The sequence below is a fragment of the Erythranthe guttata genome, chromosome 8 (genome assembly GCF_056151865.1).
Source record: "Erythranthe guttata isolate IM_541 chromosome 8, IM_541, whole genome shotgun sequence".
Classification (NCBI taxonomy): Eukaryota; Viridiplantae; Streptophyta; class Magnoliopsida; order Lamiales; family Phrymaceae; genus Erythranthe; species Erythranthe guttata.
In genome coordinates this window covers 21,879,510-21,891,749 of record NC_142540.1, presented here as the reverse complement: position 1 = coordinate 21,891,749, position 12,240 = coordinate 21,879,510, and the positions used below count along the sequence as shown (strand labels likewise).

Sequence of the window (12,240 nt, the reverse complement as noted above, 5' to 3'; positions counted from 1 at the left end):
AAAACTAGAAGAGGCAATTTGTCATTAATGTATTTTATTATAACACAATAATTTTATAGGACTTTCCAACGTCCAATCAGTTATCTCACAATTAACCATGATAAGTGATACAATCCAGCTATGCATCGAAGTTAATGTCGAGCTAACCGGAGCGCAAACTTCCATTATTGAAGTTGATGAAAATAGTGATGCTCGGCAAACATGTTTATCAAATCGCATATCGATATTGAATGAATGACTCAATCTTACACCAAAGAGCCGTGAACAATCAACAATGTGTTTTGATGTTAAAAAATATCCATGTTATGTGGCTGAAGTGGAGCTTGAGGTAGTCGACAACAACACATGTGTATTGAATAGCTCCAAGCCTTGTACACCGATACAACAAACTCATGACATCCCTTTCGGAAAAGCACGAGATAACTTTACTACCAATCCAAATGAGTGATCGTCAAACAAATTTCATCACTGCTCCATTTAATATTCGGCAGGATTCGAGGACGAATCCTTTTGAATTGAGAAAGTATGATATGATCCTAACTAGCTCCAAGACGAAGAATTGGAAGAAGAGAAAGAGTGTGAGTTTAATGAAGTTGTTCGTGTTCAAAACAATAAGAGTCACCACAAGGGAGTTGATGAAGAGTCCATGGTTTGGAATTGGAAGCAAAGAAAGTTCGTTGGACAAGCCGAATTTCATGCATCCCAAGATTCCCAGAGATTCGAAGTGGAAGAGTGCTGGAAGAATGCACGTTTTTATTCTAAGATATATTATGTTTAGGCTTATTTTATGGTTAGGATTTGCTTATGTATTAGTTTCCTTATTATAGTTTAGGTAGGAGTGATTTTCCTTGTGAAAAGGGAGTCTTTTCAGCTCTTATAAATAGATTTTTTAATGGACGAATTTTGATTAATAAATTGAGATTATTCTCTCTATTTTATTAAGAACTTTTCAAAAATATCGGAGGATTCTGTGCGTTCACCCCGACTTATCAATCAATCTATCACAATTGATTGTGGCGTCTTCACATACAAAGGTTTTTATCTCTTTATAGACAATGGGTCGCGGTTCCACCATTTAATTTCTTCTTTTGAACGATCCAGGATTAGATAATCGAAGTATTATTATCGGGTCTCGTCAAATGGTTGGTGTGGTTTGTATCATTTGATATCAGAGGTAACATCCAAAACAGGTTTAACCTATCCTTTATTTTTATTTTTGCGTCATTCGTGTTTGTATCATCGTAGCTTTCGTGCGCCTTTTGACGAGTCTTCTAGTCTTTTTTTTCTCTTCCGTTTTTCTATTTTTAGTCAATATATATATATATATATATATATATATATATATATATATATATATATATATATATATTGTTGGGCTAAATACCTAACACGCAAGTGCACGTATCGCAAACAAGTAGTAAAAGTGGACTCGTAAGAGTCGGATGTCGATCCCACAGGGAATACTTAAATTATCTAATCCTAAGTACCAAATTCTAACAACTATGATTTTTATCCAGCCTACGCAAGTTTGTCAAATTCAATCAACTAAATAATTAAACTAATTATGAAAGCAAATAAACACGAGAAAATATCAATAAAAACGGATCTAGGATTTTATCTTCCCCTATGCAAGAATTGCTCACCCAAAACCCCTCAATTATGAAATATATGATTCATGATTATTAACCCGAGACACTAATTTACTCATAACCCGCTGTCGCGTGTATTATGAGTCTATTATTCATAAACGATTCACTATATGTCTATGCAAACCAATTATGAATAAAGCATTAACTAACAAGTCTCGTAAATGGCTACCTAAGGTGATATATGTATGTCTACGACACCACATGCAATTGACACACTCATCCGGTGAAAACTACTCGAAGGTTCTTATACTTACCGTCTAATTATCAAAATAGCTCTGTCGAGTCAATCCCAATAATCACAGATAAAGCACATAAATTGATTAGGTTCATGCACTAGCTAACAATCAGAACAAGTAGAAGAAATAATCATAAAATCATAATTGCATAATCTCAAGAAAACGGGTTCACCATCCCCACATATGGTTCCAACAAAATCCTAAATTAAAAACTTAGCTACGCATAACGAAAAAGATAATAAAAGTAATAAAAGTCATAGATTAAGAAAAGATAGGTGAAAGAAGAATTATGATGAAGATTCGTCAGGTCTTCGTCTTCGTTTCTTCGTTCTCTCGCTCCTCTTGCTCCAAGATTGTGTTCAAAAAGTCCTCTAATTCGTGCTTGATTTGGGCTTAAATAGATGTCCCAACTTGGTAGAAAAATTTAGGTTTTCTTGTGTGATTAAAAGTCCAAAATTGTCTCCAGCGTGTTTTGGCACGGCCGCGCGAGAATAAGTGCAATTCTCACACGGCCGCGCGAGAATCGCCGAAACCTTCTGCCCAACTTTTGCAGTTGGCGCGGCCGTGCCAAATTTAGGCTATTTTTGGCGCGGCCGCGCCAACTGCAGAAGTTGGGCAGAAGGTTTCGGCGATTCTCGCGCGGCCGTGTGAGAATTGCACTGATTCTCGCGCGGCCGTGCCAAAACACGCTGAAGACAATTTTGGACTTTTAATCACACAAGGAAACCTAAATTTTTCTACCAAGTTGGGACATCTATTTAAGCTCAAACCAAGCACGTATTAGAGGACTTTTTGAACACAATCTTGGAGCAAGAGGAGCGAGAGAACGAAGAAACGAAGACGAAGACCTGACGAATCTTCATCATAATTCTTCTTTCACCTATCTTTTCTTAATCTATGACTTTTATTACTTTTATTATGTTTTTCGTTATGCGTAGCTAAGTTTATAATCTAGGATTTTGTTGGAACCCTATGTGGGGATGGTGAACCCGTTTTCTTGAGATTATGCAATTATGATTTTATGATTATTTCTTCTACTTGTTATGATTCTTAGTGCATGAACCTGATCAATTTATGTGCTTTATCTGTGATTATTGGGATTGACTCGACAGAGCTATTTTGATAATTAGACGGTAAGTATAAGAACCTTCGAGTAGTTTTCACCGGATGAGTGTGTCAATTGCATGTGGTGTCGTAGACATACATATATCACCTTAGGTAGCCATTTACGAGAATTGTTAGTTAATGCTTTATTCATAATTGGTTCGTATCATTTGGTATCAGAGGTAACATCCAAAACAGGTTTAACCGATCCTTTATTTTTATTTTTGCGTCATTCGTGTTTGTATCATCGTAGCTTTCGTGCGCCTTTTGACGAGTCTTCTAGTCTTTTTTTTTTCTCTTCCGTTTTTCTATTTTTAGTCGATATAGATATATATATATATATATATATATATATATATATATATATATATATATATATATATATATATATATATATATATATATATATATATATATATTTATCGACTAAAAATAGAAAAACAGAAGAGAAAAAAAAAAGACTAGAATAGAATGACATATGATATTATTGCTGGTATGATAGTTAATGTTGTACGAGCTAAGCCAGACATGGTAGCTAATGATGTCATTGTGCAAATAAAGCTGAATTGTGGAGTTGACATTACCTACTATGTGGCTCGAAGGTCTGTCACGGCAGGGAAGCGGCATGTATTTGGCGATGATACTAGTCCGTATTCATATTTACCATCTTACATTGAAGAACTTGGTCGCAACAATCCTGATAGCGTTTACAACCTTGACATTGATGCAGATACCATGAAGTTTCGACGTTGTTTTTTTGCCTTTGGTGCATCCTTGTCGGGCTTTAAGTCATGTCTGTCGATATTATCCCTATCCCCATACCCGCCCCATAAAATACCCACGGGTACCCCCGGTTGGTAAAAATCTCCATCTTTTTTTTTTCCCTTTTTCTTTAATAAATAAATCTGCAATCTACTTATAATTTAAAGGATTACTTCAATAAACAAACTAATATTTAATTATATTAATATTTAATTATATAACGGAAAGCTAAAAACTCCCATTTGTAGCTAATATTTAATATATTACTACTATTTATTATTTATATTTAATATACTAATTAATAAATATGCATTATATATATAAATAATGTGGGGCGCGCGGGTACGGGGGCGGGTATAGGCAAACCCATCCCCGTACCCGTACCCGGTTAAAAGAAAATAAATCCCCATATATGTCCCATTTTTCTTCGGGGCGTGTAATACCCGAAAATTTCAGGGCGGGGATCCACCGGGGCGGGTTAAATTGCCATCCCTACTATGTATTGTAATACATAGTGTAAGGATAAAAATGTAATGGCACCCTAATTTTTAACGGCGTGAGAATTCTAATAGTTGACTTTTTAAAAGTAAGGACTATTTTGTTGCATTTCATAGTTTAAAGAGGTAAATGGGACGGTGATCACAGTACAGGGGTGCAAAGTGTATTTAACCCAAAAAAATTGAATAAAAATGAACTAATTTCAAATGAAAAAATGAGGAAAAATAAAGGTAAAAAATAAGACACATATAAGCTTTGAATCCTTACACAATAGAAATAAAAAAGGTCAAAAAGAAAACGACAACAGGAAAGTTGAATACAAACATGAGGGGTTATTTGGTACATTTTGTAATTGAGGGGTGTATTTGCGACACACTCCATAATTCAGGGGTGCAAGGTGAACTTTACCCAAATAAAAATGAAAAATGTTACATTTAGCCCCCAAGTATACAAGGGTATAATTGAAAACTCAAAAGAATATTATATGGAATCATCAAGATTCAATTTCTTTTAACCCGTAAAGGGTAATTGTAAGACGGAGAAATCACTCAAGGGGTGTATGTAAATAATTAGTAATACCACTGGGGTCTGTACGTTATTGGCTCAAGAGGGTATTTGTAATTTTATGCATTAGATCATTGCAGCTAACAGTTTATTTTGCATCTGCTGGTAAAAACACAATGTTATATTAGACATGGAAAGAGACACAACACCAGTTCATGATTCTAACAAGATCCTTTTTTCCACATCAAACAAACTTGGAGTTTTGAAGGTACAAAAATCGTACAACAGTTTCTATACCTATACGCAAGCGCACATATGTCGCACTAACCAAATATCAAGTTCGTCTCATCATTGATAACTTAGAAAATTCCCAAGAATTAATGCCTCTCGATTCCACACTTAAAAAATGTTTCTCAATTAATAAATTTTCCAAATTTCAACCAAATTAGAACCTTCGCCTATTTACAGGACCTTGTCGCGCACGACTTGAATAACGAGAATCTGGTCTTTCTGCAATGATTCCTCTCCCTTTGTCTACTCTATCCTCTCTTTCAAATGCTGGTCTCTGCAATGGTGTATGAATGGGTCTCGTTGAAGCATTTTTATTATTCTTTGTCGAACTATTCGTATCCGCTCCATCTGAAAATGGCTCAAGCCCTTGCAAATCGGGTTCAGCTACATATCCATTTGGCTGTTTAGATTCATCCATTTTCCTAAAGGTAATTGATATCCTGCAAGCAAAAAACCATCTACGAATCAGTAAAAAGTTCAATTATCAACTCGATAATTTAATATTCCGCTAAATTAATAGAATTTTGCTAGCCCCAACAATATTAATTTATAGAGGTTTTATCTGTAGATAGTAGTACCTTCTAGAAGGGACTGCCGGCACGCAATGCTTAGCCACATCAGCTCCGTTTCCATTTATAACAAGAACAGATCTGTTTGCAAAATTAGAAAATTAGATCAAAGTGAGAAAAAAAAAACCCGAAAAAACACGAAACTGTTTAATAAAGCAGCAAAAAGGACTTACCCAACTGGTAGGGCGATTGCAAAAGAACCAGTAAACTCGCCAGCTCTAACTGATGTCAACTTGGACCCAAAAAGTATTTCGCACTCACTAAGAAAAGAAACTGTACAAAATGGCCTAACGAAATCGTGATTATCAATATGTGGCGGTATACAGTCATCCTTTTCGTATATATTCACAATACAGCTGTCGGGCACACATGTCGGTGGCAAAACATTCCACCTCACAAGCCTTCTGATCATCACCTTAAATAGATCAGGCAAAGGATCAACTGCTCCGTTCTTTAGGATGCCAGGTGGATTACCTTGTCTATCCTGTCACGCAGAAAAAAAAATTGATATTTGTAAGCTGTTCGATTCTCAACTTCCCTGAAAATATATTACAGGTTCACCCCAAAAATAAAATTTTAATAAATGCAATATTTTAGATGAACTTACTAGGGCGTAATTGTAGCAGCAGCCAAATTGAAGAGTTACACGTCCCTTTCCTCTCATCCACTTAACAGGTGCTGAGTAAGTGCGATCTGAAATTAATTTGAAGATGTAAGCATATTTAACAGCAATGATTTCGTAATTTCTTAAATACACAAGTAAATTTGATGCATGGACAGTAAAATTATCAAAAAGTTCAAAAAAGGGGAAACGCAATAAATCAATCTCATACGCCAAGATTCATAAACGGGGACATCAAGAAACCTAATCGGCAAGTTAATAATTACTCTGCGGCCCAAAATAAATGTAAAACTCCTAAGCAGCTTAAGAAACAAACGCGTCGTGCAATCAACAATCATTAGAAATAACTATGTTTATTATGATGGTTTTTGTGTGGGGTCAGATAAAACAAATAACGTCGTAACATAAATATTGGATTATAATGAAGCAAAGTTTACCTTTCAACTGTCCCTTCTTTCCCATCTCCTGCAAATTTTCAACGTAGCTAACAATCCTCTTCTGTTCTGCAGCACTGAAGACACCCTTATGTAACTCGAGCCCTTCCAATATATTGACCAACTTCCCATCGACTCTTTCAAGACATATAAAATCCTTCTTCCTCTGAACGTTGTTAAATCGAATGTACTCTCTCTGATCCCTCGATAATGCCACCTTCGACTTTGTTCCATTCATAGATGCTCCAGAATCATTCATATTAACAAGTTTGCCACTACTCACTTCATTCTCTTCTTCTTCTGCAGCAAGTTCATCCTCCAAAGCCATATCTGCCCAAGACTTTTTAGGAACTGGTGTTGCAAATGAAGAGCTAACTACATCGCTCGATGATGCTTCAGCGTATGCCTCGTCCTTCCAACTACCCAACGAACATACATCTGCATCGTCGCTATTATCTTCAATGTCTTTCGTATTCTCGCCCGAATGGGAACTGCAATTACCTTGATCTTCTTTACGTCGATTCAAATCTATAAAGTTCAAACTCGAAACTGCAAATTCACCTGCCACATTCAAAATTTCGACACCTTGTTAAACCATTATCAACCATATAGCAAACAAAAACTCTTAAAGAATCAAAACTCAGAAACAGCACAAATTACCAAAAAACAAAGTCGGAGCTCCATCAGCATTATTAGCTGCACTGTCTTTCGTACTCGAGGCGGGATGGGGACTGCAATTACTTTGGTCTTCTTTAGTTTGACTCCGATTTATTAAATTCGGTGTAGAAACAGCAAAATTCCCTGCCAAATTAAAAAAATTCAACATCTTATTAAACCATAATCAGCCACATGACTAAAAAATTGCCCTAAAAGTACGATAATACGAATCGAAGAGTCCAGCCACAAATATCATCGCATAACGCAACAGTAACCAACCACATCTGAATTAATTACTCAAAAAAGTTGAAATTTTTGTGAGGCGAATTATACTTCTTTATATAAAATTGACACAGAATTGTAAGAACATGTTAATGGATGATTGCTGCACTAAAAATCAAATCAGAAGAAAATAATCAAAATTTTTGAATAAAGTAGATGTAGTCAGGGTTTATATCTACACGCAGATTCATACACAGATGCTGATTAACATGAAGAACGAGATGAATTTAATTGCAAACCTGTGTGGAGGGATTCGATGCCATTAGAAAGAGTTGTAGTGCAGGATTCGCAAAGGCCACGGGATAGATACGGCAGCCAATTGGACAAAAACTCGGCGGCGATACGGACTTCGGCGGCGTCGTAATTGAGGAGAAAGGAATCCATCTGTTGAAGTTCCGGTGGAATTCGGCGGTGGAAAGTCGCCGGAGAGAGTGTATTTGTGGAGAAAAAGGGGGGAATACGGTGTGTTTGGGTGGGAGGGGAAGACTTGAAAAGTTGCGAAAGGCGACTTGTGTATTTGTAGAGCAACAAGGTATTCTATGCATACAAGGAATATAAAGTAAAAAAGGAATTTGGCTTTTCAAAACTAAGATTTTAACCCAACTACTGCCTTATATAAACAAAATTAATTAAGGTTATGTTTTCTTTTTCCTTTTTAGATTGGGTCTCCTAATACAATGGAAAAACCAAAATATAAAAATTCCACTAATTTGCAATTATATTGCAATATAGGAACTCTTTAATATAACTCCTTAATATTTTTTTTAATATGGAGAGGTCCAAACTATTTTGCATTATTTGAAAAAAAACCCTTCCTATCCCAGTCACCCATTTTTTTAAGGAGTCTTACGATATAAGTCCCCGGTGACAAACCTTCTTAGACCTAAATAACAAGTCTAACTAAAATTTGCTTCACATTCTTTATTAAATCCATTCAAAAAATGCCCTTTCACTCACAAATTCGAAATTACTATTATGTTTCCACTTGAAGAATCTTACAGAAACTCAGAAACTTAGTTCTTTCGTCGCCCAGATTTAATTAATTTGGCGACGATAACGGAATTATATTTCGTCTCAAGTACTGATTTTTGTTTGTGACGATTTTTTTTTCGTCGCAAACGGTTTTTTTTAATTAATTTATTTATTTTAATTATTTTTTATTACAAAATAAAATCAGCTGTTAAAAAAAAAAAAAAAAAAAAAAAAACCAAAACCATATTTACTAAAAAATATTAAAAACCACGATTACCAATTAAATATCAAAATACAACACAAACATCAATTCAAAAATTACATTAAAACTTGAAACCATAAATGTATTAGTTCAAGAGGCACACTAATTTCATCTCGTTTTTATACTCCACTATTAAAACGCTCGAGCAAGGTGTTCAAAATAGCTCGGGTTTCCTGCAATTGCTCTTCTAATCGATCAACTTTTTCATCTTTAACTTTATTTTGTTCTTGCATTGTTTCTCGGGTTTCCTGCAATTGTTGTTCCAATCGATTCACTTGTTCGTCTTTCATTTGCATTTGTTCTTGCATTGCCTTCATTTGAATCTCCATTTGAATCTCCACGTCTGATGGTGTTGAAGAAAATCTCGACTTTCCAATCCTTGTGCTTGAACTTTTAATTCCAAGGTCTTTACTCTTTCCCAAAACCTTTTCAATTGCAGTCGAGTTGGCCGTGCTTTCGTCACTTCCATCACGCATGGTCTCGTCATAAACTTGCTCCAAATCAGCCTGAAAATGATTATGTACAAAAGTTTAGCCAAAAATTCGACAGCATAACATCTAAATACGAGCATACCCAAAAAAAATCCTTACCAGTACACAACAACTTGACATATTAAAAAAAAAAATCCATAGCCGCACATCTAAACTTCGTACTTAATTAACATATCAAACAATTAACATGATAAACTAAAATATCCATATAATAAACCACAACAGCATATCCATATTCATAGATAAAAACCACATCCATATCCATGCATCCCAACTAAACATATAAAGAATTAACATACTACCGATTGAAGAATATAATTACACTTTACTTACCGAAATGAGAAGTTGTTCAGGAGTTGTTGTCCCGTTATACGGCTCTGTCTCTCCTTCCTCACTAATAGATGGTCCGGTTTCCCTCAACGCATCAATGCCCATGTAGGCTTTCTTATACGTGTCAACCACGGTAGGATTTTTGCCAAACTTTTTAAACTAAAAAATAGATTATACAATAAGTATGTATTTTATATAAACTTAAATAAATTAAAATTATAGATGAAGCCACTTACTTGTTCGACCCCAATGGTGGTCTGTCGACACTTTCTTTCTCGAGTCCTTGCATTTAGTGGACTTGGACTGTGAAAAATATTGCACAAATTAATACACATAAATATATGAAAATATAATCATAATTTAGCTTTACCTTAGGGTGTGATTGTAATTTACCCTAATATAAAGCAATTTTTCAATATTTTTCCGAAAAGGTTTATTTATTTATTTATATATTTTATAGTCATAATTAGGAGTGGAAATCGGATGGATCGTATCGGATTTGGGTGTTTCGAAAAATTTCCGATTTTTTTCGGAGGTCCAAAACGCCTTCCAATTCCGATTCCGATTTTTTCGGAATTCAAAAATTGATTCCGATTCCAATTTTTTCGGAATTTTCGGAAAATCGGAATTTTTCGGAAATCTTCATTTTCGGAAATTTTCGGAAATTTTTCGGAATTTTCCCAAAAAAAAAAAACAAAGAAAAGAAAAAAAAAAAAGGAAAAAAAAAAAGGAAAAATTGATCACCGACACAGTAGCCAAACTGCAGAAAGAAACATCAAATATAACCAAAACACACAACAGACTCACCAAAACACACAACAGACTCACAAACACATAATTCCGAGCAACATAATTCCGAGCAAACACATAATTCCGAGCAACATAAAACCCAAGAACAGTTCGCATAATTCCGAGCAACACAGGCTCATCAAATCAACATAAAACAAACAAACACATAATTCCGAGAAAAAACCCAAAAATAGTTCGCAATAATCAAACACATACAAAATTTTCAACATAAACAAACAAAGATTTAAAAAAAGGAAAATTACCTTGAAAGGAGGGCAGACAGAGGAGGAATGGCGGCAGACGGTAACGGCTGGCGGCGGAGGGCTGTCGGCGACGGCAACGGCTGGCGACGGCAACGGATCGACAGCAGGCGGCGGGATGACGGCAAATTAGGGGGCAGCAGGCGGCGGGATGACGGCGGTGGGATGACGGCGACCGTAGGCAGCAGGCGGCGGCGGCGGGCGGCTGTCGGCGACGGCAACGGCTGGCGACGGCAACTTATCGACAGCGGAGATTGGGGGCGAATTAGGGGGCAGCAGGCGGCGGGCACCGGGCGGCAGGATGACAGAGTACCGCGAGCAGCAGGGGGCGGGCAGCGGGGGCGGCGGTGGCAGATTGGGGGAAAGAGAGAGGGGGAGAAAGTTTGAGAGAGAGGGGAGGAAATAGATCGAATTAGGGTCTGGTTGAAATAACAAATCAACCTTTGCGACGTTTCCGGTTTTCGTCGCCACAAAAAATTTTTTTACCCGAAACCTAGCGACGAATCACAAAATTAGGTCGCAAATATATTCGAAAAAAAAAATTGAAAACATTTCTTGCGACGATTTTTTCAAATCCGTCGCAACGAGATAATTTTTTTTTTTTAGCGACGTTTCCGCGAAAACGTCGCAAAGTATATTATTTTTTCTTTTTTAAAATAATAATTGCGACGTTTCCCAGTGTTACGTCGCGAGATTTGAAATATAAAATCACAAAATATGTAAATGTGCGACGAAAAATTACTTTCGTCGCCACAATAATTATTTTTAAAAAAAAATTTCGTATTTGCGACGTTTATACCTCTTTCGTCGCGAACTAGCGACGCTTACGCAGAATCGTCGCTAGGGTTTTGAACTAAACCTGGATTTTCCACTTTAAGCGACGATTGAAGCTCTGAAACGTTGCAAATGGGCGACGAAAACATAACCGTCGCGAAGAAAAACGTCGCCAGTCTTGCATTTTGGCCTAGTGATATATATATATATATATATATATATATATATATATGAAAAAAAAAATTAAAAAAAAAAAGAAGGCAGCTCGCGAGCCGGCTCGCGAGCTGTCAAACAACTAATTTTGGGCTCGAGCTCGAGCCGGCTCGTCGAGTTCGTGAGCCGGTTCGGCTCGTTTACCACCCCTACACAATATACTATTTAATATATATCCAAGTGTAAATATATTTTTCGGATATGCACTTGTGGTTGTGGATATTTATTATTTAGTCTCCAAAAATGTACATGACTAGAATATTTATTTATTAGTATTTAATTTTGATATCATACATTAATATTCTCAAACTTCTTTTTTTAAAGGAAATTCAACCAACACTCACTAATAGAAAAATGGCTTTTTACTACGATCATTAACCGTAGTAAAATTCGTACTAAAAAGGCTTTTGCTACGGATTTACCCAGTAGCATATACGGGCGTGACAAAAGCTTTGCTATGATAAATAGCCGTATCAAATACTTTTTTGCTACGGTAAATCCTAGTATTTACTACGACTTCAAAATTATTCCGTAGTATAAA

The 12,240-nt window shown here is 36.0% G+C and overlaps 2 protein-coding genes across 2 annotated transcripts; both read right to left on the bottom strand.

Annotated features, from left to right (window-relative positions):
- Window positions 1–4,969: 4,969 nt before the first annotated feature.
- On the bottom strand, window positions 4,970–8,254 carry LOC105965089 (2-oxoglutarate (2OG) and Fe(II)-dependent oxygenase superfamily protein). The gene is made up of 7 exons (XM_012989603.2): window positions 7,848–8,254; window positions 7,330–7,470; window positions 6,673–7,230; window positions 6,221–6,306; window positions 5,787–6,097; window positions 5,623–5,694; window positions 4,970–5,484 (listed from the first exon to the last, which is right to left on the bottom strand). The coding sequence occupies exons 1-7, from the start codon at window positions 7,990–7,992 to the stop codon at window positions 5,199–5,201; spliced, it is 1,599 nt and encodes a 532-aa protein (XP_012845057.2). The 5' UTR covers window positions 7,993–8,254; the 3' UTR covers window positions 4,970–5,198.
- Window positions 8,255–8,826: 572 nt separating this feature from the next.
- Window positions 8,827–11,210, bottom strand: LOC105950085 (uncharacterized). Its single transcript, XM_088822382.1, has 4 exons — window positions 10,716–11,210; window positions 9,900–9,966; window positions 9,667–9,822; window positions 8,827–9,348 (listed from the first exon to the last, which is right to left on the bottom strand). The coding sequence occupies exons 3-4, from the start codon at window positions 9,766–9,768 to the stop codon at window positions 8,962–8,964; spliced, it is 489 nt and encodes a 162-aa protein (XP_088678508.1). The 5' UTR covers window positions 9,769–9,822; window positions 9,900–9,966; window positions 10,716–11,210; the 3' UTR covers window positions 8,827–8,961.
- Window positions 11,211–12,240: the final 1,030 nt, after the last annotated feature.